This window comes from Lithobates pipiens, unplaced genomic scaffold (assembly GCF_037356315.1).
Source record: "Lithobates pipiens isolate NorthernLeopardFrog02 unplaced genomic scaffold, aLitPip1_a1.2 Scaffold_8, whole genome shotgun sequence".
NCBI lineage: Eukaryota > Metazoa > Chordata > Amphibia > Anura > Ranidae > Lithobates > Lithobates pipiens.
The window spans coordinates 588,572,731-588,600,122 of NW_027507903.1; the positions used below are offsets into that span (position 1 = coordinate 588,572,731).

Genomic DNA, 27,392 nt, shown 5'->3' on the forward strand with positions numbered 1-27,392 from the left:
GATCTGGGCTGTGTCCCATTGCTTGGCAGCTGCTAGAACACTTATTTCAGTACCCAACTTCGGCCCCTTTCCTGCTATGTTGGGCAGAGTGTCTCATTGTGCCTGATCATCCTTTCTCTACACTACTTATCTTGCCTAATAATGGCCATCCTGTACACTATCTATCCTAGCTAATCATGGTCATCCTATACATTACCTATCCAACCTTAACATTGTCTTCTTGTACAATACCCATCTTGAATGATATTGGTCATCCTGTACACTGCCTATCCTACTTTATCGTGGTCTTGCCCTACACTGCCCATCCTGCCTAAAGCCCCATACACACATAGTTCATTTCATGAAGGCAAGTGTGCATTGTCCCAGGCTCAGGTTTCCCATCAATAAGTAACATTTATATTTTTTTACATTTTAGACTAGGGTGCCTCGAGATTTTACCTACTTTTAAAGGGCAACACAAAAGTCGGGTACACTAGCCGTCTTTCCTGATAGTTGCCTTCTGTACACTACTCATTCTACCTGATAACTGATTTCCTGTACAATCCCCATCCTGCCTATGAATTGTCTTCCTGTACACATCAATCCTGCCTGATTTATACTTTCCTGAAGACCACATATCCCACCTGATAAACCACAATATACTTGTATTTTATTGGTATGCTTCTCCGGTACACCTCCTGTATGCCTAATGTCTAATTATCGTGTCTATAGGAAGTGCATGTTTTATGAAGTAGTAAAAAACCTGAAACAAACAGCTAATTCAATTTGAAAGTGTTTGAAAATGTTTATTTCACAGATTACTTACTGTACATAGTTTGACTTTATTGTCAATAAATTTACTGACACTTCCACTCATGCAGGAATAAAAATACATACACTGTACATTTCCATCACAATGTGTGCCACAATATATGTGACCTGTCCCTCACTCTGTGATGGCATCATCAAGATGGTGGCTGCCTCCTCTCTTTAACACAGTGAGCTAATCTGGCTCTTACTGCACCCCCATTTACAGCATGTGTTGGATAAACCCAATGCCGCTTCCCTTCCCCTCCTCTCCACTGCCCTGAGGGAGTCATCTGATGATGGTACTACCCCATGTCTTCCAACAGATGGTTCTCTCCAGCTCTGGGGGGCTCCATAGTCCATGATGTCACCGTTGTGTGGGCGCAAGTTGTTTGTCCATTCGCTAAACACCTCTTCTTCTCCTGAGTCTACATCGCTGGAACCTAAGTTCCCAAATATCTCCGTGAGGTCCCCTGGAATACATAGACACAATATAAGCCTCCACATGAATAGCACAATGTCACATGTCATTAAACAGAAATCATGTAGTCAGATGAAAAGCATTTCATTAAATCAACTGACATTACAAATCATTGTTTTCCTGATAAAGGAGCACTTCAGCTAAAAGTTTTATATGTGTGAGAAAGGTTCCAAATCTTTGTCAGGATGTAATGTTATCTGTATCTTCTGGTGGGGCCAGTCCCTTTCCATTCTTGTGGTGTCACTCGGGCTCCAAAAGAGACACTGCCATCAATAAAAGTACTTTTATTAGTGTTAGTAATAGTTAGAGCAGTGATAATCTACTTACACAGTATAGGGGGCCTCCTCTGCAGCCCCCAATTTTATCAAGGTGCTGCACATAATATTTACTATATGTCACTGTTGGAAGGCAACATGGTTTAATATCCTATTTCTGGTACCAATTAATTCAGTCACACTACAGAAGGCTCAGCACACGTATTACAGGACAAGGTCAGAGAGAATAGGCATGATCCAGGGGTGTTCGGAGACTGGACACATGAGACTGATAAAGAATACTACCATGACAAGCCCTTTACAAGTCCATGCTCCCATTACTGACTGCTGAGCTTCGAGGGCCACACATCAAGTACTACAGGGCAGCATATGACCCTTGTGTCTCAGTTGGGCATCGGGGGTTAGAACATCTGTCAGATTGGCCTTTCCTAGACCCAGTGTGATTGTCTACTTCTACCTTATACCAAGGAGTGCTCCCGGTTATAGAGTGGGAAGAGATAATAGATCTGGACACCTACCCAAACCCTATAAGGATATTTATGTCCTTTCAAGGCTACCACTAGGAAGTTTGTTGTCAATGGTGCATGCCGAGGAAGGTATAAATACTTGGGTTGACTATGTGAAGATGCCTTTGTTGTCCTTAGGCCTGACCTGGAGAGGGGCTGCTTTAGTGCTGCTGTCTTCCTCAGTCTGCTAACTCGTGAGAAAAAGCATGGGGGTTTTTGTGGTAAAAAGTATAGAAAGGGGAACTAACCCTTTAACCCCTTCCACAGCAGAGCTATCAGGAAATGAGGGAATAATGGAAGCCGGTGACAAAAAAAAAAAAAAATCGAGGAAGCTCTGGGTGCTTGACCTGACTGCCCTATTCAATAAGTGAGTATTCAGAGACAGGGAAGCATAGAGGCGATGCCAATGGCTCTGAACCAGATTTTTACAAGAACAGAGTCTGGAAAGAGCCCCACATGGAACCCGGTGCCTAAAGGTCACTTCAAAGCTATCCCTGCAGTGTCCAGTCCAGTAGGATCCAAATGGGGTACAGTTCAAAACCAGACTGAGGATCGCCACAATAGAAAGCTGCCGATCAGAGGTGGAACATCCAGTGGTGATATATAGAAGAATCTTGATCAAAGAATAAATTGAAGAAGAGAAAAAAAGGGGGTAGCCTTTACAACAGCAGATCTGAAGGAAAGTTGTTCATCCTTCTAGGTCTAGATTTAGGTTTTAAGCTTTCCTTGCCTGGAAGGAGGAGAAGCTAGTCTTAGATCAGAGTGCCAGGGTAGAAGGGTTGGTGTCCCGGAAAGCTGCATGAAGTTGGAACCTTGATGGGAGACTGGTAGCCCATATGGGAAAGAGAATAAAACAATCTGCTTAACAGCCAAGGTTCTACAAGATGGCTTAAAAGTCATGGCTTTTAGGTCCATGTTCTGTTTAGCTGGGAATGGCTTTGAGTATCCAGAGCCCTAGCCCCCTCTCCTTTCATTGGAATGGTGCTGAATAAACGCAATGACCATGACTTAAGTGACTGGCGCACAATGTTTCATACCCCTACCACATGCCAAGAACACAGCCATGTGGTGAAATGTCAGCCTACTTGACCTCTTGGGCCCATAATCACTTCCAAGGGGCGCTACCTGATCTGTTGATTTTGCTGTAGTCAAGATGGTGGCATATATAAACCTTATTAACCACTGGGGTCAGCTGGTGCCTAACTGTTTGGGTTGTATATTGCCTAGAAAGTTAAGAGGTATCTATGTGGTCATACCCATCTGTCGGGTTTTTATTGCTGTCCATGTCCCCTATGACAATTAACTTCATGCATAGTCACCAGGACAGGAACCTGTGGAATATCTTCGTAAGATGGACACAGTCGGGAGGTTCTAACCTTTCCCCATGATATCTCAACAAAAACATTTTGAGTCGAGTCAGAGCCATACCTTCCATGAGACAAGTTGAAGCAGTGAAACAGTTTTAGGGAGGCACAATTGTCGAGTGGTACTAATTCTGAAGTGTCCATGTGCATCTCAGTAAAGCCCTGTACATACGGGCCAAATATCTGTATGGCGGGAGGTCCAACAGAAGGGGCATGACTGAAAAAGGTCTGCCAATCAGCATGACCTCAATGCTCTGAGTCAATGACTGAGAGTGCTGACCAGGTTGTTTTGGCGGGGGGGGGGGGGGGGGGATATGCGCTGAACGATGGGTTGAACGAAAAAAAAACTTCTAGTGTGTACCAGGCTTAACACTGAGCATGGTGAAGGCATAGACTCATTGTTAGCCTAGGTTCACTTGCTGCTGAACAACCATGCGTTTTTTTGTGGCGCATTTTACATGATTGCATTTTATGTGTAGGAGAACCCCACCAACATGCATGTACATTAATTTTTCATGCGCTCCCTTTGAAATCTCTGGGGCCAAAAACTGGCTATGCTGCACCAAGAAAAAAAACAAAAGACAATGGAGCCTTTTCAAAAATTTTCACTGCACCATGTTGCATTGGCGTGAATGGGAACCACAGAGAATAATGTGATTTCCATTGTAATGCATTGCCACGCAATGATAAATGCAGGAGACATCACATAATTGCTAAGCTTCCTATCTAAGAGCTGCACCAGTCACACACGCACAGGCTTGGTTCTTTGGAGGTTTTCAAAAATGCTTGTCTCACACAGCAATTAGCTTAGGCACCTTCCTGGGTGGAAAATGGACAGTACTGGTGCTGGGATGGTTAATAAAGAGAAATTAGGCTAAACCTGCGTAAAGCAAGTACAGGAATCGTAATTGTGTCTGCATTTTCATTACGTTTTTTGTGGTTGTACTTCTGCAGCTGAGATGACTAACTCTTGGTTAATACCGAGAGAACATTGCGTGCCGATATTAACCCAAAATCATCTTATCACACAAGATATCTTTCTCATTAGAAAATTCTATCATCATCTTCCTGGCATAAAGTAGATGTAAATCCTCAGCTGGGTGACATTTAGTTTAGTAAAACACTGTGTATCAGAAACAATTGCTGGGCTTTTAGTAAATTAAATTCTTGTTTTTATCTTTTTTCATCTTTTAAAGCATTTCAGTGCCACTAATCTATTGCATCCTCTTTGCAGTCACTTCCTGTCTATGTGTATTAGAGAGGAGGCTGTGTGACACTTCTCAGGGCGGGGTTTCCCGATGGTGACAACAGTCAACCGTGATTGTGTAACTGCTGATTGGAAGCCCATATGACGGGAAAAACAGGTCAGGTGCACAGTTCTGACGAGTGTCATTTCCATTTAACCCTTTTACTGCCACCACCATATGTAGAGGGGTACAGGTCTTGGGAGTATGTCTGTTGGCTGTCAGATGGCAGTGATCCCTGGGCTTTGCAGCTGCCGCATCACTTATACACACCCCAACATGTGTTAGCTCTCCCACGTGCACCGGCAGCATGTTTCTCGGGCTCCACATACCCATCAGCATAGGCGTGCGCACAGGGTGTGCCAGGTGTGCCTGGGCACACCCTAATCATGCTGTGCTGCGCAGATTCCCCCTGCTGCTTGGCTACAGAGAAAGGGACTGGGGAATCTCTTTCTCTGTCTCTGTTTAGACCCCTGATATTTCACCAAAGCCCCCTATAAGAGCTCCTAAAAAAAATAGTAAAAAAAATTATAATAATAAATTATTGTAAAAAATAATAAATATTGTAAAAAAGTTATAATAAAAAAATTATAAAAATAAACTACTTATACCGTCCACTGCTCCACTGACACCAACTTCTGCCCTACTGACATTGTTCACTGCTCTACTGCCCTATATTATATATATACTTATATACACACACACACACACACACATATATATATATATATATATATATATATATATATATACATACACTCTGTATACACATACACATATACATACTCTCTGGCTAGTAACAGTGCAGGAGTCCATGGCCCCGGAAGGAAGAGGGGTTGAAGATGGACGTGGGCCACACAGTGGTGACATTGCAGGCTTCTTCTGCAGGTAAGTGGCACATTATAGGCTAGTATGCGATGCATACTAGCCCATTATGCTCTTACTTTATAGGGAACAAAGAGGAAGTAAAATCCACCAGGGTTTACTTCCTCTCTAAATGTGAGATCTGGGGTCAAAAAGACCTCAGATCTCACTTTTACACTTAAAGTGTTTGTTGACCCCCCACAAAAAAAAATACAGATCCTGGTCCTTTATAGCAGATTAAACAGCACAGTGCTTGTGCCGTGTAATCTGCCCCCCTCTAAACTGTACAAAAAAAAACTGACTCTGCCACTTCCTGTATGCCCTCTCTAAAAAGACCACGGTAACCGGGGCTGCTTAGCCCTGATCTCCATGGTCAAAGTGCGTCCCTCCATCATACGCCGCCCTGCTCTGCTCTCCTCTCTACCCCCTCACCCCTCCTTCCTCCCTGTCATCTCCCTCTCTGTCTCAACCCCCGCTTCTATTATTGAAAATTAAAAACCTAAAATTGGTACTGCCAGCCCCACTGTGTAAATTCTTTCTAAAAACGAGCAGTGTAAATAGCTATTTACAGCTGTCTTCAGGCCGGTCACATGACCCGCAGCCGTTTTACAGCAGCCTCCGAGACACGGCTACTGCAGGAGGAGCCGAGCGGCCACGTGATCTCTCCGGTTGACGTCAGAGGGATATCACGGTCCCTCCTGCAGAAGCCGTGTATCGGAGCTAAAAAGCAGCCGCGAGTCACGTGAACGGCCTGAAGACAGCTGTAAATAGCTATTTACAGTACTTGTTTTTAGAAATGATTTACACAATGTTGTGTGTCAGCCTCTAATAGCTGGCAATTTTAAAAAACAAGGCTTAACAAACACTTTAAATGCAATAAAATAAAAATGTTTGCAAAAAAAAAAAATTTCCCCTTTAAGACCATTGGGCGGAAGTGACATTTGACATCGCTTTCATCATCCAATGGTATGGAGCCGAGCGGGGGCCATCTTTCCCTCACAGGGGAAAGGATGCGATCTTCTCCACTGCTGACAGCTCCGGTAAGCGGCGGAGACAACCGAAGCACGGCGGGAGGGGGACCGCCCCTCTCCCGCCCCTGATAAAAGTGATCTTGCGGCGAATCTGCCGTGGAGACCACTTTTATCTGAAATAGGGGTTATGGCAGCTATCTGCTGCCATAACAATGGTATTCACTTCAAACAGCAGCCGCTGAAAGACAGAGGACGGTCCGCAAGTGGTTAAACAGAGTATATTCCTTGGTTTGTGCAAAAGTTGTAGCATCTACAAACTATGGGATATTTCATTAATTGTATTATTTATTTTACTAGTAATGGCAGCGATTAGCCACTGATAGCGGATCTGTGATATTGCGGCGGACATTCTGACATTAACTGACACTTTGTGGGAACCAGTGACAATAATACAGTGATCAGTGCTAAAAATATGCACTGTCACTGCACTAACGACACTGGCTGGGAAGGGGTTAAACATCTAGGGCGATCAAAGGATTAACTGTGTGCCTAGCCAGTGTTTATGTGTGCAGTGTGTGGTGCTTTTACTAGGGAAAGTAAATCCATTACTTCTGCACTGACAGGACAGGGCTCTGCCTTGTTTACATAGGCAGAGGCGTCGTAATATGTATGTTATACGATTAGTAAGTGAAGAATTGAACAAAAAATTGAGTAATAAAATAGGATTTTTAAAACAGCTTACCTGTGAAATCCTTTTCTTGGGAGTACATCACAGGACACAGAGCCTTTGATAATTACTAAGTGGGTTAGATAGTCATCATCAGGTGATTGGACACTGGCGACCCTAATTACAAGGTGAGTTCCTCCCCTATATAACCCCTCCCATATGGCGAGTACCTCAGTTTTGTAGCAAAGCAATAAGTATCGCAACGTATAATCCCAAAGAGGGGCTGGAGCTCTGTGTCCCATGATGTACTCCAAAGAAAAGGATTTTACAGGTAAGCTGTTTTAAAAATCCTATTTTCTTGTTCATACATCACGAGACACAGAGCCTTTGATAATTACTAAGTGGGATGTCCCAGAGCAATGCCCAAATTTAAAAGGAGGGAGCCACAGATCAGAAACACAGACCGCCATCGGACGTGAGGACCTATACCGCTGCCTGCTGCACACTGCGCCCAAAGGCAGCATCCTCATGCCCTCTTACATCCACCTGATAGAATCTAGTGAATGTATGGACCGAAGACCAAGTTGCAGCCTTGCAGATCTAAGCCATGGAGGCCTGGTGATGCACTGCCCAAAAAGCACTAACTGCTCTAGTCGAGTGCGCTTTAATCTGGAAAGGAGGAATTTTCTTGTTCAAACCATAAGCCTGAATAATAACCTGTCAAATCCAAGTAGAGATAGTGGACTTTGATGCTGCGTGGCCCTTTCTAGGGCCTTCTGGCAGTATAAATAGACAATCAGTCTTTCGTATCTGAGCCGTTGCCTACAGATAGATTTTGACTGCTCTTACAACATCTAAAGAGTGTAACAACTTCTCCTCCACGGACTGCGGATCTGGAAAAGGGATGGTAGGACCACATCTTGATTCAGATGGAATCCTGAAACCACTTTAGGCAAAAAGGTTGGGTGAGGACACAACACCACCCTGTCTTTGTGAAAAATCAAATATGGCTCCTTACATGAAAGAGCTGCTAATTCCGATACCCTCCTAGCTAAGGATATTGCTACAAGAAAAAAATATTTTTTCGTCAAAAGAACCAAAGGAGCATGGTGCAATGGTTGAAAAGGTTGTTTCTGTAAAACAGACAAAACCAAGTTTAAATCCCACGGGCACACGGGAGCCTTAACCGGCGGATTCAAGCACAGTGCCCCTTGAACAAAGGCCCAGATCAGGGAATGAAAGGCAAGCGGTCTTTGAAAAAATACTGACAAGGCCGAGATCTGGCCCTTGATAGTGCTCCAGGCCAGTCTCATTTCTATGCCTAATTGAAGAAAGGCAAGAATCCGGCTAATGGCATACCTTCTAGGATGCCACCCCCTGGATTTACACCAGGAAACATATGCCTTTCAGATTCTGTAATAGGCTGGCTTCCTAGCATTAACCAGAGTGGATAGGACTGGACCCAAGAGCCCACGGCTCTTCGGGATGTGGGTCTCAACAGCCAAACCGTCAAATTCAGACTTGGTAAGGCAGGATGGAATATTGGGCCCTGTGAGAGTAGATCTGGGCGTAGCGCAAGAACCCAAGGTCTTCCTTCTGCCATCTTTATGATCTCTGCATACCAAGGTCGCCTGGGCCACCAGAATTACCGGCTTCCCTTCCCTTTTGACCCTCTGAAGGAATCGTGGAATAAGCGGAACTGGAGGGAACGCATAGATCAGAAAGTACTGAATTGCAGAATCGCTAAGGCATCTGACCCTTGTGCCAGTGGATCCCTTGTTCTTGACACAAAGTTGTCCAGTTTCTTGTTGAACCTGAAAGCCAACAGGTCTATAACCGGGGTACCCCATTTCTGACATATGGCCCAAAATGTAGAGACCACTTTCCTAGACACAGCTGCTGGCGGCTCAGGAAATCCACCTGCCAATTTTCCACCCCTGGAATGAAGACTGCAAACAGGCTAGGAACATGCCTTTCTGCCCAAGCAAAAATATGATTCACCTCCTTCTGGGCATCCAGACTTCTGGTGCCCCCTTGCTGATTGATATAGGCCACCGCTGTAGCGTTGTCTGACTGTATCCGGATAGGACAGCCTTGCAACCTGTAAGTCCAGGCCCTGAGGGCCAGATGAATTGCTCAAATCTCCAGAATGTTGATGGGCAAGAGCCCCTCGGCCCTGGACCATTTTCCCTGGGAAGAGGCATCTTCTAGAACTGCTCCCCAGCCTACAAGGCTGGCATCTGTGGTTATGACCTTCCAAGTAGCTGGAACAAAGGTTTTTCCTTTCAGTAGATTCTCGGTTAGTAACCACCAATTGAGGCTCTGGCGTACCCATGGTGACAGGCACATTGGAAGATCCAAGGCTTGAACTCTCTTGTTCCAGGCAGATAGGATGCTGCTCTGTAAAGGTCTTGAATGAAACGTAAGCAACAGCCTTGAATGAGGCTACCATTTTTCCTAATAACCTCATACATAGTCGAATGGAAGGCTTTTTCCTTGTTTTGACTACTCAGACCAAATCCTTTATGGCTTTGGCTTTTGACTTGGGTAAGAATACTCTGCTTTGGATTGTGTCTATGACCATGCCCAAATATTCCAGCCTTTTTAGGGGCTGTAAGGAGGATTTTTCTAGATTTAGGACCCAGCCTAGGTACTTTAAATAATTCACTGTGCTGAGCACATTGCAGTCTAAGCATGCTACGGACTGTTCTACAAGTAGCAAATCATCCAGATAAGCTGTTACTGCTATGCTTCGAGCCCTTAGCTTTGCCAGAGGCGGGGCTAGAACCTTCGTTAACACCCGAGGTGCGGTAGCAAGACTGAAAGGTAGGGCCAGAAACTGGAAGTGGTGCTGCTCTACCGCAAGCCTTAGAAACCTTTGGTGAGCGGGGAAAATTGGCACATGTAGATATGCATCTTTGATGTCTATCGATGCCTGAAATTCTCCTCCCTGAAGGGTGGAAACCACTGAGTGGATTGACTCCATGCGGAAAGAATGAACGTTTAGGAACTGATTCAGGTCTTTTAGATCTAGAATAGGTCTTTCATCCCCGTTTGGTTTTGGAACCGTAAAGAGGTTTGAGTAGAACCCTGAGCCTTGTTCTTCTGGGGCTACTTCTATAATCACCCCTTGGGATAACAGGCGTTCTAAGGCTAGAAGCAAGGGCCTCCTTTTTTCTGGATCTTTGGAGACTCTTGACCTTAGAAAGCGGAATGGCAGAAGCTCCCAAAACTCCAGCTTGTAGCCCAGAAACACCGTGGAGGTTACCCATTTGTCCTGAATCTCTTCCTGACAGGCATCTGCAAACCGCAGCAGCCTTCCCCCCACTTGGCTGAGTGGGGGCGCCTCTTCATAAGGAGGCTTTGGGTCTGCTTAACAGATCTTGGACCCCAAGACTTTTTCTGCCCTTGGGCCTGACCTTGGACCTTTCCCCTAGTATTGGACTGGGGAGGCCGTCGTCACTGCCTGGAGGTCGAGCCTCCAGGGGCTGGGGAAAGAGAACGTCTGAATGAGGGATGTTTACTCTTCTTCTTAACAAAGTGGTCTTGCCCCCCGGTAATCTTCTGGATATATTTGTCCAAACCATCCCCAAACAAGCATTCCCCATGAAACGGGAACCCAGTCAAAAATCTTTTGCATGAAGCCTCAGCTGTCCAATGCTTTAGCCAAAGGGACCTACGCATGTGTACCAGAAGGAGAGTAAGGCGGGATGCTTGCTGAACAGAATCCATAATGGCATCAACCACAAAATATAAGGCCTTAGGAAGGTCTGCATAAACCTCAACCTGTTCAGTGGGGAGGAGGTTAACCAGTCCTCATAGAAAAATTTCTCCAGCAAGGGATGAATTGGGAAGGTATACGCAGCCTGTGTGGATTTCCGGGATCCCAAGGAGGAAACAGAGGATATGGCAGCCTCAGCAGAGGGCAGTTTGTATGTGGTACGCACCAACTCAGTAAAATATTGTACTTGCACCTTGAGGGCCTGAGAGGAAGAAGAGAGCTTCTCCTCATCCCCTGAATTGTCCGACTGCTCCTGATCCCCATCCCTGGATAGGGATACTTCATCATTATCAGATTGCTCATCTGATCAGGAACCTAGAGCAGAGGGAATCTATCCTGTTTTCTGCTACTCTTTAAGGAAGTTGTGATTAACCACTTGAGACCCGCGCTATAGCCGAATGACGGCTACAGCGCGGATCTCCTTTTCCGGGACGACGTCTATTGACGTCGTCCCGTGCACGAGCGGCCTATGAGACTCGCCTGATCACCGATCCGAGCAAGGGGTCGATCCCGACCCCTTATCACGTGATCAGCTGTCAGCCAATGACAGCTGATCATGTGATACAACGGAGCCGGTAATCGGCTATGTAAAAGAGCCGATCATCGGCGGCCGTGATTGGGACATCAGTTCCGATCACGGCCAGCCCTGCCAGTGCCCACCTGCCCCCTGCCAGTGCCCACCTGCCCCCTGCTTTGCCACATGAATAAAAAATGTGTCCCCCCCTGTCAGTGCCACCCAGCAGTGCCCATAGTGCCACCCAGCAGTGCCTACAGTGCCACCCAGCAGTGCCCACAGTGCCACCCAGCAGTGCCACCCAGAAGTGCCCACAGTGTCACCCAGCAGTGCCCACAATCTGCCTCAACTAAGGTGCTGCACCCCAGTGCCACATATCTGTGCCCATCAGTGTCATCTACCAGTGCCCATCAGTGCCCAGCAGTGCCGCCCATCAGTGCCCAGCAGTGCCACCTATCAGAGCCACCTATCAGTGCCACCTATCAGTGCCCATCAGTCCCATCTATCAGTGGTACCTATCAGTGCCCCTTAGTGCCACCCATCCGTGCCATCCATCTGTGCCACCCATCCGTGCCATCTTATCTGTGCCCATCTTTGCCCATCAGTGCCGCCTTATCTGTGCCCATCAGTGCCGCCTTATCTGTGCCTATTAGTGCCACCTTAACTATGCCTATCAGTGCCCACCAATGCAGCCTATCAGTGCCCACCAATGCAGCCTATCAGTGCCCACCAGTGCCGCCTCATCAGCGCTCTTCAATGAAGGAGAAAAATGACCTGTTTGCAAAATGTTATAACAAACTATTAAACATGATTTTATTTTTTATTTTTTTGCATCTTTTTTTGTTTGTTTAGCAAAAAATAAAACTCCCAGCTTTAATTAAATACCACCAAAAGAAAGCTCTATTTGTGGTAAAAAAAATGATAAAAATTTAATTTGGGTACAGTGTTGTATGCCCGCGCAATTGTCATTCAAAGTGCATCAGCGCTGAAAGCTGAAAATTGGTCTGGGACTGAGGGGGGTTTAAGTGCCCAGTAAGCAAGTGGTTAAAGTAGCAATCCTTCCTTCTAAACCACCCAATGCAGCTTTCATAGTGTCTTCAGTGACATACCCAGGCGCTATAACATTGGGAGAGGCTGCAAAGCCTGACAGGGGCAATGACTCATCCTGTGAGGCTGCCTCCTGTCTTTCAGGGGGGGGGTGCCCATAGATCTAGGTGGTGACTTCTTAGTGCCTCTTTTACCTGCCCCTGAAGCCCTCTTACGGGGAGACATAGTCCTAAGCTGCAAAAGCAGAGGTACTAGTATAGATGCAATCACTGTCCTTCCCCGCCGAATCCGCTGTAAAAGCGCGCCCCCTGCGCGCGCACACATAAGACCATCATGATGGCAGCCAGGGGTGAGGGGGGAGACAGGAGACCTCCGGAAGACTACGTGGGACCCCCCTTTCAGTTTATGTGGCAGAGCCTGTAGTGGAGGAAGTGAGCAGTTTCACATACCAGCTTCACTGAGAGTGTATCCTGGAAGGCATGTAAGTAAACACCAGGTATGTCTCCTACTCCCACTAGTGGCGGAAACCAGGTAAGACATGAAAACTACTCACAGAAGATAATTCTTAAAGAGGAAGTAAACCCTGATGGGTTTACTTCCTCTTTTTTTCCCTGCAAAGGTAAAGCATAATGGACTACTATGCATCGCATAGTAGCTCATTATGTGTCACTTACCTGACACAGGAGCCAGCGAAGTCGACGCTGATCCCTGTAGTCCGCCGCGTCCATCTTGCTGGTGGCGTCTCGCAGCTCCGACCAATGACAGCGGCGAAGCCGCGATGACGTCACTCCCGCGCATGCGCACGGGAGTCGCGTCTCGCAGCTCCGCCGCTGCCACTCGGCGAAGCCGCGATGACGTCACTCCCGCGCATGCGCACGGGAGTCGACAAATTTGGCAAATCCATTCTTGGATTTGCCGCATTTAGTGCGCATGCGCGCCGCTGTCTACGGCGCATGCGCCGTAGACAGCGGTGCCCATTTTCGGGCAAATATCTCCTAAACCATATAGGTTTAGGAGATATTGCTTGGACCTACAGGTAAGCCTTAATCTAGGCTTACCTATAGGTCCAAGTTGTTTGGAAGGGTTTACTTCCTCTTTAAGGCCCCTTTCACACTGGGGCGGTGGGTGTTTCGGTGGTAAAGCACTGCTATTTTTAGCAGCACTTTACCGTCACATTCGCAGCACTATTTGGCCACTAGCGGGGAGCTTTTACCCCCCGCTAACGGCTGAGAAAGGGTTAAAACCACCACAAAGCGCCACTGATTTCAACAGGCAGGAGCAGTTTAGGAGCGGTGCATACACCGCTTCAATGATGCTACTAGCAGGACTTTTTTTACCGTCCTGCTAGCGCACCGCTCCAGTGTGAAAGCCCTTGGCGTTTTTGTCTAATGGCCTGTACACGCGGTTGGACAAAATTCATCGTATTTTTTAAACGGATTTTGGCTCAAACTTGTCTTGCATACACACGGTCGCACAAAGTTGTTGGAAAATCCGATCGTTCAGAACGCGGTGATGTACAACAGGACTATAAAGAAGGCAGTAGCCAATAGCTTTTGTCTCGTAATTTATTCTGAGCATGCGTGGCACTTTGTCTGTCGGAATTGTCTACACACGATCGGAATTTAAACAATCGGATTTTGTTGTCGGAAAATTTTAGATCCTGCTCTCAAACTTTGTGTGTCGGAAATGCAGACGGAAAAAGTCAGATGGAGCCCACACGCAATCGGATTTTCCGATAACACGATTCGATCGCACATTTTCCATCAGAAAGTCCGACCGCGTATACAGGGCATTATATGTATATGCCCTCCATGTGCTCCTCACTGTGAAAGCCAGTTATAGGTGTGGGCAGTAGCCAGTTTTTTGTTACTGTTTGTATATATGGTCCGGGGACATACTGGGCACCTTCGCTGCCATTGTGCTCTTGCTGGGTGTCCAGTGTGCTCCTGTTCTTTTAAGGGGGCTTGGGCAGTCTCCAGGCTCACCTGTCCCACATCTATCCATTCCATGCATGTGCTTCCACTGTGGAGACGCTTATAAATTTGTAGTGTTAGGACTGCAAGCAACGCAGGGTGCCGTGACAAGGCCTTGCAGCTTTCACATGCGTTTGCAAATGTGTGCTAACTAAACCCCTGCTTTTAACAGACGGTTAGACAGGTTCATTTGGTTGGTCAGCAGACTGGTTGGTGAGTTGAACTATGGAATTGTTTTTGTCTTACACACTGGAGACACAGCAGCAGCTCTTCCACGGTGCTTTGCGGGCGCTATTTTTAACGTTATAGCGCCTGCAAAGCACCCCAGTGTGAAATGGGTCTAAGGTAAATATCTAGGATTATCTTCACCTTATCCCTGCCCCAGGAAACTGTTGAGAACAGACAGATCCAACCTTCACCCATCACGGCGGGTAATGTTGCGCCAACCTTCAGGGTTGTGGGTTCCTACTTACAGGATCCTCTTTCCTGGACCTGTAGAAGGCTCTGCCAGAAAACTTTTCATGCAACTTTTAATTTGTGCCCCAAAGTTCTGGATCTGGTTCTGTCGGAAATATTTAAAACATGTTCTATTTCTAGGTCTGTCTGAATTTTTGTAAAAAAAAGTCAGATGAGGCATACACACGATCGAAATATACGATGAAAAGATTCCGTCTGACTTTTTCTGTTGGACATTCCGCTCGTGTGTACGCGACATTAGGCGTATTCATTGGCCCGAGGTATGGACCATCAAACAGAGCTCTCTTCTTAGCACAACTCCAACGTGACCAACCACCTTAGACACTGTTGAAAAAACTGAGGTACTCTCCATATGGGAGAACATATGTGCTCCCCCTATTTCCCTCCCACACCCCGTTGCTCTTTTAACAGATCGCAGATGTTACAAAAAAAAATGAAATACCCTATTTACTCACCTAAAGTCGCAGGCATGTGATGCTCCAGTCCTGAATCTTCTCTTGTCTTCTGTTTGCAGGAGATGGGGTCCTTCCTCAGGTGTCACTTCCTATTGGCTGTCCAGCGACAGGGTCCTCTCAGGATCCAGAAGAGGAGTCTGTAGCGATGACATCAGTGCAGGGGGACTGTCAAGGGATCGGAGAGGGCACATCTGCAGTGCTAGATTAGTGGTCCCTGGAACCCAAAAACGCTGCCATCAAGGGACCCACACGGCCCACTGACATGAGTAGATCTTTCTTCACAAGGAAAGAATATTTGCCTGCTGATGGGCTTTATTGGTAAGTTCAAGAGTCACTGTGAATAGCTTCCCCCGCAAGTCACCAGAGCAGGAGGTGAGAAGAAATCTTCTAATGGGGACACTTATGCTGGTGACAACTATCTAACAGGGGATTTCCTCTCACTTTGGAGATATTACCTCTTACTTCCTGTTTTGTTTTTCAAGTGAACATAGGACACAAAAAAAAAAAGACCCCGAAACCTCACAGATGTTATAATTATTACTTATTCTATCTGAAGTATGTCATCATTCTCAGTCACCAGAGCAGGAGGTGAGACGAAATCTTCTAATGTGGATACTTATACTGATGACAGCTGTCTAACAGGGGATTTCCTCTCACTTTGGAGATATTACCTCTAATGGCACGTACACACAATCGGAATTCTCGTCGGAAAAAGCTCTGATGGTTTTCCCAACGGAATTCCGCTCAAGCTGTCTTGCTTACACGCGGTCACACCAAATTCCGATCGTTTAGAACGCGGTGACGTACAACAAGTACAACGGGACTAAGAAAAGGAAGTTCAATAGCCAGTAGCCAATAGCTTCCATCTCGTAGTTGAAGCTGAGCATGCGTAATTTTTGGCGTGTCAGAATTGCATACACACAATCAGAATTTACGATAGAAAGTTTTTCCGTCTGGAAAATTGAGAACATGCTATCAATTTTTGGCTGGCGGAAATTCAGACAGCTAAATTCCGATGGAGCATACAGACGGTTGCATTTTCTAATGAAAAGCTCTCAACAGTCTTTTTCTGGCCGGAATTCCGATCGTGTGTACGCAGCATTACTTCCTGTTGTGTTTCCAAGAATACATGGGACACAAACAATAAAAAAAAAAATGTAAAAAAAACCCTGAAACCTCACAGATGTTATAATTATTACTTATTCTATCCAAAGTATGTGATACACTTTTAACCTCTTCCCGCCCGCCCTATAGCCGAATGACGGCTATAGAGCAGGCGCTTTAGTCCGGGAGGACGTCCCTGGACGTCCTCGTGTTTACTTCCGCAATGCGCTCCGCCGCGGGCACACATCGGGGAAGTTCTGTGTTTGCCGTGTCCCCCGGAGACAGGCAAACACAGATCGCTGTAAACGGCCAATCACAGTGGCCGTTTACAGCGCGATCGGCGTGTCCAATGTGAGATGATCTCATATGTAAACATATGAGATCATCTCTCAGCGCCGTGTGAGAGGGGAGAGATGAACGGCTGCAGCGGCCGTAAGTGGGAAAATAAAAAAATAAATAAAAAAAAAGTGCCATTCGCCCCAGTGCCATCCTGCCCCAGTGCCATCCGCCCCAGTGCCATCCACCCCAGTGCTACCTGCCCCCCAGTGCCACCTGTTAGTGCTATCTGTCCCCAGTGCCACCTGTTGTCAGTGCCATTTGTCCCCAGTGCCATCTGTCATCAGTGCCACGTATAAGTGCCATCTGTCATCAGTGCCACGTGTCATCAGTGCCACATAGTGCCATCTGTCATCAGTGCCACATATTAGTGCCATCTGTCATCAGTGCCACGTATCAGTGCCATTTGTCATCAGTACCACCTGTCAGTGTCATGTGCCATCTGTTGTCAGTGTCACGTGTCATCAATGCCACTTATCAGTGCCATCTGTCATCAGTGTCATGCGTCATCGGTGCCACGTATTAGTGCCAACTGTCATCGGTGCCACGTATTAGTGCCACGTATTAGTGCCATCTGTCATCAGTGCCACGTATTAGTGCCATCTGTCATTAGTGTCATCTGTCATTAGTGCCACGTGTCATCAGTGCCACGTATAAGTGCCATCTGTCATTAGTGCCACATATTAGTGCCATCTGTTATCAGTGCCACGTGTCATCAGTGCCACGTATAAGTGTCATCATTGCCACGTATCAGTGCCATCTGTCATCAGTGTCACGTGTCATTGTCCTGGTGCTCCAGGGCCTTCAAAAGTGTAATAGGTAGTCAACAAGTTAGATGTGTAATTTATGCTCCTAGAACACCTGATGGCGCTCCCTGCATGTTGGGTCTCTCTATGTGGCCAGGCTGTGAAAAAGTCCCACACATGTGGTATTGTAATACTCAGGAGGAGTAGCAGAATTGTTTTGGGGGTGTCATTTGTGGTATACACATGCCAAGTGAGAGAAATAACCTATTACAATGACAATTTTGTGGAAAAAATTAAAAAAATGAAAAATCTTAATTTTGCAAAGAATTGTGGGAAAAAATGACAACATCAAAAAGTTCACCATTCCTCTTACTAAATACCTTGGAATGTCTACTTTCCAAAAAGGGGTAATTTGGGGGGTATTTGTACTTTCCTGACTTGTTCGGGTCACAAGAAGTGAGATAGTCCACCAGTACATCAGATGTGATCAATTTTGTGCGATTCACACCACAGCTTGTAGACTCTCTAACTTTCACAAAGACCAAATAATATCCACTAATTTGGGTTATTTTTACCAAAGACATGTAGCAGTATAAATTGTGGCCAAAATTTATGAAGAAAAAATAATAATATGCATAATTTTATCACAGAAACAAAGAAATATGCGTTTTTTTTAATTTATAGCGCAAAAAATAAAAACCCCAGAGGTGATCAAATACCACCAAAAGAAAGCTCTATTTGTGGGGAAAAAAGGACAAAAAATTCATTTGGGTACAGTGTTGCTCTCATTCAAAGTGTGAGAGCACCGAAAGCTGAAAATTGGTCTGGGCAGGAAGGGTGTTTAAGTGCCCAGCAAGTGGTTAAAAAAGGTTTTAAATGAGTTGCTATTAGGACCCATTTGCACTAGCCTGGTCCCCCGAGTTGCATTAAACGTATGCATGTTTACATGTTGTGTCATGCTCCTCTACAGGACTTCTCCAGAGCATCTCCCATCCTCTGGAACTCCCTACCCCAATCTCTCCGGCTATCTCCTACTCTGTCCACTTTTGGTGATCCTGAAAACTCATCTCTTCAGGCAAGCCTATCCTGCCTTCAGCTAACAACCGAATCTTCTATTTCTCCCATCAGTTCATCATTCACAGTTTTTACCTATTGTTCCACCAGCCCCTCCCTATTAGATTGTAAGCTCACAGGAACAGGGTCCTCCTAAACCTCTTGTATTGAATTGTCTTGTTGCTATATTGTTTTCCTTTATATTGTAAAACTGTTGGTATTATATAAATCCTGTATAATAAATTAAAACAATAATAATGTGCATTGTATTAGCACGACCCCATTCATTTGAATTGGCTGCCCGATGCACTACAGCAGACCAACAATCCTGCATGCAGCATTTTCAGCAGCACACCACGGTTCATTAGTGTAAATAGGCCCTTAGTGTAGGCTGACCAGACGTCCCCGCTTTCAGGGGACAGCTCCGGGAGTCGGGCTGTAGCGCCTGTTACCCATCCCATCAGCACTTTCTGGCTCCTCCCTCACTCCAATCAGACAATCCGCCTCAAATTGGTGCCCGCCCAACCCTGCCCACACTCCAGCCTCCTGCATGCAATGCATGCACTGTGCTCAGCCTATTTGTGAAAACCAGCCTGAGAGGGGAGGCATAATTGGTGAGTGAGCCATCCTCTCCATGAACAGTTCTCCTCTCTCACCAGACCTCTTTGCTTCTTTCCCTTCTCATTTTGTTTTCCTCCCTGTGCAGACTGGGGGGGGGGGGGGATTGTGCTGATTGGGGGGGGCGGGTTGTCCGGACTGACTGGGGGGGATGTTGTGCTGACAGGGGGAGGGAATTCGCAGACTGGGCGGGGGGGGGGGGGGGATTGTGCAGACTGGGGGGCTACACGGTGCTCTGAGAGGAGGCCTGTAATGTACACAGTACTCTGGAGGGTTCTTTTTTTTATCTCATGGAAAAAATGTGAGAAATAATGTATATATCATACAATCATTCCATAAACACACACCACATACACTGCATATATCATTTGAGGAAAATATGCTTATAAAATAGTTTACTATTTGCCAATAAAAAACAAAAAACAAAATGTCCCCAGATTTAATTTAAAAAATCTGGTCACCTTACCTTAGTGTATGCAAACCCCCTACAACGAGCATCCCTTATTCGATCATTTTGGGTTGTTAGATATACCACTGAAAACTGTCATATCTGTTTAATTTTAGCAAACAAAATAACTGTTGATCCTGCCAGAAATCCAATGCTTTTTAGCCTCAAGCAGTGTTATGAAGAAGCATGTTAGGACTTAAGAACAATGCCCATCCCCATCCTTTAGTTGGAGATGTGGAGAGGGGAAGGTGTTCTATTGTTCTCACACACTTCCTTTTTAGGGTGACAACGCTGCACCTCCATTGATACCGTACAGTGAGTGAGCTGATAATAAGGAGAAAAAAGCCTGTAAAAGAGAAAACGAATGCATCCACCTTGTCTACATCATTGGTAAGCTGCAATATAATACATTTTGTCCTTGGGTTTAGATCCACTTTAACTGAAGAGCCAGTTCATTCAAATAGATATTTCAGTGTTAAGTAGATGCTGGAAAATGAAATCACTCATTGGCCCTCCCCTATCTGTCAAGGACTCCAGAAGCGCTATCTTTTGCTTGCATTTTCCAGCTGGGACCTAAGCCTTGGAGTCTCACTACTCCTGCTGGATTTTACATAGAATGAAAACCCATCAGGAAGCATTAGGCTCGGTTCACACCTAGGCTGTTTTTGGGTGTTTTTTTCTTTAGGCCGGGTTCACACTAGTGCAAATTGGATGCGCATCCAACTCGCACAGCAGGAGATTGTGACTGGCTCTCTATGGAGCCGGTTCACATATCTCCGCAGCGGCTCCGGTGCAATTTGCACAGCGTCTTTTGGTCTGTTTCAGGTCCGAATTCAGCCAAAAATTCAGGCTGGAATCAGACCTGAAATGGTGAATGAGGACGCACCACACCCCTACTGTGAGCTGCTGCGTGCTCATATGTGAACCCAGCCTAAACCATGTTAAATGAACGCATCCCCATCTATGCTTTTTTTTTCAGCCGCTGCGTTTTTGGAAAGGGTCAGGGAATTTTTTTAAATGCAAAACGCTGCTTTTTTTTTTCTTTTTTGGTTGAATAGACTTCAATAGAGAAGCTGCAGAAAAGCATATTGTGCATTTTTTTTGTTGCGATTTTCAATAGAAAAGCTGCAGAAAAACATGTTGTGTGTTTTTCTGCTTGCTATTTACCACAATTTTGTGTTTTTTTAATCTGCCCAACAACAAATTGGCCAAAAAAAGCACAAAAAATGAGGGCTGTGAAAATTAAAGATTAATTCCTCGATTAATGGTTTTTTTGACCGGTACTCACCTCTCCGCTGACTTCCCGAGTCTTCAGGGAGTTCCGCCAGAGATCCGGTGACATCACCGGACTCCTCTCCCCCTCCCCAAGTGCCTCCATCTGCTAACGAAGGGAAGGGGGGAGGAGTACGGTGACGTTGGAGTTTCTGATTGAACGTAACATGTACGGGGGAGGAGCTACGCATGACGCCACCCGCTGCTACTCTATGGAACTAACACGATTGTGGGCTTTACTTGCTGTGTTTTTATCATCATTATGTGAGTAGTTTGTGTTTGAACACAAAAATGTAATATTATACTTAAGCGGTGAGCACTTTGATCTTTTCTTTCTACCCATGACCTGAGATTGTGAGAGAAGTTTATGGTCCGTGTTAACCCTTTTGATACCCGCATCCATGACCACCTGTTTGCACAGGGGTCCATGCCAAAAGGTGAGAGTGATTAGTTAGATCGGAGGTGGAGGGATTGTCACGCTACTGTGGGAAAAAAAAAATTACTTACGTCAGTGCTACAGTTTGAATTTAAAATGTTTGTGTGAACTGTGAAGTTAAGTCATGGATTGTGGAAACGAACTAGTGTTGGGTGATTGTATATAGTGTATACCACATTTACCACTGACTTATGCAGAGTTGCAATGCAAAGAGATCAGCTAAAAGTAGTTGGATCTGTATGTGCGTTATAATTAATCGAAATTAGTCGATTAATCGATTTAAAAAAAAATCGATTCATCGAACACAAAATTTTTAATCAGTAACAGCCCTACAAAAAATGCATAACGCAAATTACGTCCAAATCACTGTTAAAAACGCACAAAAAAAAGCACCGCAGAAACTATCAAAAGCAAATTGTATAGGTGTGAACCGAGCCTAATGCCCCGTACACACTACAGAAAATAGTTTTTGCCGCATTTTTGCCACGTTTGCGTTTTTTTTGCCAAAACATTTCTCTACTGAACGTGATTCTTCTGCGGCCAGGAGAGGAGCGTTTACCAGCCCCTAAACCCTGATAAAAACCTATGAGTACATAGACACATTGGCTTATATTGAGACAAGTCCAGGGGCTTTGGCAAAAAAAAAAAAAAATATATATATATATATATATATATATATATATATATATGCTCCTAAACTCATGTTTAGGAGCAGCAGTGTACATGAACCATAATATGTGATGTCCGCATTAGTTTTCTTTTATAGGCTTTGTTTCCTTTATTTTCACCTGGGGATCCAGCCAGTAAGTCTGTTGTTTTTTAACAGAACAAGCTCTCCTGCAAATGTATCAGTTACAGGGATGAGACAAACCATTTACCGTGACTGTGGCGCGTACAATGATCAGATTTTATTAATTTATGTAAAATCTTTACCTCAAAAGAAAGAAACTGTTTGTTGTAGCTTCTTAATTTTAGCTGGACTTTGTCTTCAATTGATGCTAGTCTGTCTGGGACTAGCATCAGGCTGGGTTTACACTATTGCGAATTGGATTCAGGTTTCCCCGCATCCAATCCACAATAGCAGGAGATTGTGACCGGCTCTCTATGGAACCAGTTCACATATCTCCAGCGCTGGTGCGAATTGCACAGGAGTCCTGTGTGTCTTTTTGGTCTATTTCAGGTCCGAATTCAGCCAAAAATTCGGGCTGAAATCAGACCTGAAATGGTGAACTAGGACGCACCAGACCCCGGCTGTGAATCGCAAACGAAGATAATGTGAACCCAACCTTACATCCAACACCCCCGCAACAATGATATTGTCCAAAGCAAAAGGTGCCCCCTGTGCTCCTTCATCCAGAGCGGAGGCACTCTAATACAGGAGGTGTGTTGCTGGCCAAATCACTAGGTAAGGGGAACATTTTTTCAAAAAGAAAACGAATGTAGCCACCACATCTAATGACTGGTAAGCTGCAATATATTACATTTATTTAATACTACTTTAAAGAGGACCTGTTAGAGCCCCATCATAGGTTCTGTTTGGAAAGTAGAGAATGTGATTTTTAGCAAACATGATGGACATACCTCCCATCATTTCGAGATGGGAATGAGGGAACCCTACTAGCAAATGTATGTAGGCATAGGACATGCCCCCTGCCACAACCCCTTAAAGGAGAATTAACCCCCAAAAAAGGTTAATTAAATGCTTAAGTGCTTTTTATTCCTTTCTATTGGTTTTTAAATGTACAAATTTTGAAAGATAAAAAGTGCATTGTATATACAACTATATAGATCAGACCAAAATGAGGGACAAATGAGGAGGAATGAGGGACAGAGGGAGATTGCCCCAAATCAGGGACAGTCCCCGAAATCAGGGACACTTGGGAGCTATGATGGTAGAGAATCTGCCCAGTTCATGTGCTTTAAGGCCCCTTTCATGAAGGACAGACTGCGGCTTCAATCCGCTGGTTTAGCAGGGGATCTGTCCGCTGATCCTCGCTGAGCAAGTGGAGGACAGGTCCGTGTCTGCTCTGCTTATGCAGAATGGACACGGACACAGACCGCTCTACTCTTTGGGTGGTCGGGTATAAATGGAATGCCTGTCAGATTACACCCAACTGCCATCCGATCCACTGGATGGAAGGGGGTCCCCGTCCATCTCTTTTTTATCTGATCGGATGTAGGAGGGTGTAAACCAGGGGTCTCAAATGGCAGCCCTCCAGCTGTTGCGAATCTACAAGTCCCATGAGGCATTGCAAGGCTGACAATTATTACCCACAGGTAGAGGCAAGATGGGACTTGTAGTTTCGCAACAGCTGGAGGGCCGCCATTTTGAGACCCCCTGGTGTAAAAGGACAATTGTTCATTTAAACCCACCACTTCATAGACAAGAATGAAGGCTCCGATTGGGTCCACCTGAAAAAATGGACAGGCAGACTCGATCGGAACGTCCGCGTGAAAGGGACCAAAATGGCAGTGAAGGATTCTCCACCAGAGACTGTCTCGTGAAAGTCACATTCTCTGCTTTCTAAATAGACCCTATAGTGGGGTTCTTACAGGTCACCTTTAAGGTTGGTTATAGCTCTAGAATGCACTAATCATAATATTGGATAACATAAGATCTGCCTTCAGTTATAGCATACCTCCCAACATTTTGAGATGGGAATGAGGGGCACCTATTAGCAAACGTATGTAGGCATAGGACACGCCCCCGGCCACACCCTCTTAAAGGAGAATTAATAAAAGAAAAGGTTAATTAAATCCACAAGGACTTTTTTTTACCACTACTATTTCTTTATATTGCTTTTTTACAAATGCAGCCATTTACAATTTGGGTGAAAGGTTTAGCACCAGGGAAACACTTTTTGAAAGATAAAAAATGCATTTTATATACAATACAGTAACTCATACCAAAATGAGGGACAAATAAGGAGGAAGGAGGGACAGAGGGACATTGCTCCAAATCAGGGACAGCCCCTCGGAATCAGGGACAGTTGGGAGCTATGGTTATAGACCCTATTATCTAATGCAGCCGTGCATGGTGGCCAATCAGCTTCTAACTTCAGCTTGTTCAATAAAGCTTTGACAAAAAAAAAAAAATGGAAGCTGAGCGGTTTCTATGCACAGCTGCACCAGATTTTGCACTGTCCAGTTTTAGTAAATCAACCCCAATGTGCCAATCTGTTCAACTTCACTGAAAGACATGTCAATCCTGAAACTAGCTCTAGAGTTTTAAAAAAATGGCAGCTTCAATCCGAAGTTTTTGAGTCATTTTACCTTACCTACCAGATATAAAAAAATAAAAAAATAAAACATTTGTGTGAAAGTTGATGAATTTGATATTGTATATTATGATATATTAGTAGTAAAATGATACTCACCCGCTTGCAGGGCTTCATTTCTCCTCCATCGGGACCCTCCGCACGTAAAGATGACAGCCCGTATGAATTCTCTGCCGCACAGCTTCACTCCGAAAGCAGGAACCCGGACGTTGGCGTGGGCTCCACCGTGCCAAGCCAACAACCAAAGGATCATCAGTAGGGCTGGCGTCAGGCGCTGCATGCTTGCTGGACTCTGCCTGGAGCACACAGGTGGCAGGAGGGAGACTGAGCACCATCTGCTACTGACCACCTTCTTATAGGCAGTCAGTGCGGACCTGAGGTACGAGATAAGGACCCTCGCTCGCCACCACCCCCTCCCCAGACCAGCCCTGAGAACAGAGATAACCTTTCAAAAGGATAATCAAGCGAGAATTATTCAAGGCTCGTCAGTGGCAGCAATCACCCTGACACATCCAGAAAATCACCTTCACCAACTGATGTACAAGAGGACGCAAACTCATCTGGACAGCATTGGAGGTGGCACGTGGGAGCGAGATTACAATGGCGTTGCTTACATTACTTTCCAGCTTCTGAATCTAGAAGTTTTAGTTGGTGCATTAAAGATGATTTAAAGCTGAACTCCAGGCAGATACAGAAAAAAACACAATTTAAAGCAGTAATAAAAGGAACTTCCTTTTTTTTTTGTTAAAATAATAAACATAGTATTCTTACCTGCTCTGCGTAATGGTGCCTCTGAACCTTCTCTTCTGGGGTCACCTACCCACGCTCCAAGCGTCTCTTCTTCTGAGTGTGCCCCATAGCCAGCTAGTTGGCTATGGGGGCACATCTGTGGGCTTGATCCTGAGCCAGGCTGTGTGCCTCTATTGACACACACACAGCACGGCTCAGCTCCACCCCCTGCTCTCTTCTCACAGGATTTGATTGACAACAATGGGAGCTGATAAATATTAATGTGACACCCAAGGCCAACAATTGTAATGTACTGTATATATTAACCAAAAAGAAAAAAGTTGGTCCATATAGGCCAAACATGGAGTCTGTATAAAACCATACATTTTATTGTATAAAATATATTTGTTTAAAAAACAAGGAAGAAACTTCCATAAAATATTTAGAAGGAAAATATAATAGTCTCCTTTATTATAGTTATAGTCTATGTTATTTTTACTGTATTTCCCTTCTATTAAAGTGTTACTAAATCCACAACAGTAAAATCAGTCTGTACATGCAGTAAAGAATGCTTGTTAAACTCACTGTGGAACCTAAGGAGTTAATCCTCAGCATTGTGTAAAAAAAGCTGTTTGAACCTGTATGTACAGATCCTCCCCTTCTTGCATTGTCCCGAAAACATCTCCGGATAAGACCAAGTTAGTGGAGTCAGTCTGCGCATGCTCAGTTTGGTGTGTATTGCTAGAGAGGTTTTTTTTTCTTGAGAGAGCACAGGGCCAATCGGCACTGTCCAGGCAGAGGGTCAGGGGTCCTGCATCCGGATAGGACAGCCAGTGCAGTATGAAAACTCCTCCTACAAGCTTTACCAGGCACTGATAGAAGTCACAAGACTGCTATATACTGCTGATGAGAAAATATATTTAGCAGTTTATATTTACTAAAATAATTGCATTTCCATGTTCCGTGTACTATGGGAGACCAGAGATAGTGAATGCAGGGTCCTGGGTTTAGTAACACTTTAAGAGCCCGGCTTTGTTTAAGTGATATGGGTTCTTTTTCCAATCTTTGGTGTATATGGTTGACCACCTGGGAAATTCCATTGAGGCACTTATCATGCTTTAGTTTGTATTGAGCTATACTGTGGGTGCAATTAATGTCCTTATGGGAATATATACATATTTTTTTATATAGATCCTTTCCATGCTCCCTTTTTGCCCCGGTGCTCACCCAGGGGGTTCTTTGCATGTTTGGTGCTAGCTTACCCTGGTATGTCCCTCGCAGCATATGTACACATATGTTTTTTTACTTCAATGCATCCTGATGAAGCTGATTTTGGCGAAAAGTGGCGACACATGAATACCCTATAATCCGTACTGAAATTATCAAGCATTATACCAATTATTGTGGTATATAGACAGTCAGTTCTAGCAGCACTATTAAATCTTGCTTTTATATTATGTATGGAAGTTTCTTCCTTGTTTTTTAAACAAATATGTTGTGTACAATAAAATTAAGGTTTTATACAGACTCCATGTTTGGCCTATATAGTATGACTTTTTTCTTATTTTGGTTAACAATGAGAGTCAATGGCCCCTACTGCTGACAAGCCTCCTGTGTAAATGGGGGAGAGAAGAGGAGTGCTGCTGCAGACTGAGAAGCTCTGGATCCAGAGAGGGCTCAGGTAAGTATTAAGGTAAGTATTTAAGGGGGGGGGGGCTGGGCCTGAGAAAGGCTGACATTGAAAGGTTTTTTACCCAAAAGGATAAGTTCACCTTTTGGGAAAAAATAATAAATGCACATATTTTTGCAGGAAAAAAAATAGCATTAAATATTTTTTGCCTAAGGAGCCTGGAAAGCATTGCATCCCTGATGAGTGGATCAAGGGTGCAATGCCAGACTCCTGCAAACAAGCAATGCAGCTTTCAGCCATACCTTCATACAGGCTGACTGTTTACAAGCTGCAGGGC

The 27,392-nt window shown here is 44.9% G+C and overlaps 1 protein-coding gene and 1 long non-coding RNA gene across 2 annotated transcripts in view; one reads left to right on the forward strand and one right to left on the reverse strand.

The window, feature by feature from the left end:
* The window catches only part of LOC143961214 (uncharacterized), a 33,777-nt gene extending 13,676 nt beyond the window's left edge, over nucleotides 1-20,101 (forward strand). The window contains exons 2-3 of the long non-coding RNA XR_013270433.1: nucleotides 15,465-15,723; nucleotides 19,992-20,101. This is a non-coding gene — a long non-coding RNA (uncharacterized LOC143961214). The remainder of the gene's footprint in view (nucleotides 1-15,464; nucleotides 15,724-19,991) is intronic.
* RLN3 (relaxin 3) lies at nucleotides 760-25,033 on the reverse strand. The gene is made up of 2 exons (XM_077470441.1): nucleotides 24,796-25,033; nucleotides 760-1,259 (listed from the first exon to the last, which is right to left on the reverse strand). Exons 1-2 carry the CDS (start codon nucleotides 24,974-24,976, stop codon nucleotides 970-972), a joined length of 471 nt encoding a protein of 156 aa, XP_077326567.1. The 5' UTR covers nucleotides 24,977-25,033; the 3' UTR covers nucleotides 760-969.
* Between the last annotated feature and the right edge of the window lie 2,359 nt (nucleotides 25,034-27,392).

What these genes read in the sequence shown, in the direction of transcription:
- RLN3 (XM_077470441.1), bottom strand. Translation starts at nt 24,976, where the DNA reads ATGCAGCGCCTGACGCCAGCCCTACTGATGATCCTTTGGTTGTTGGCT. An exon ending in AAATGAAGCCCTGCAAGCGG is followed by an intron (nt 1,260 to 24,795) that starts GTGAGTATCATT and finishes TATGTATTCCAG; the next exon opens with GGGACCTCACGGAGATATTT.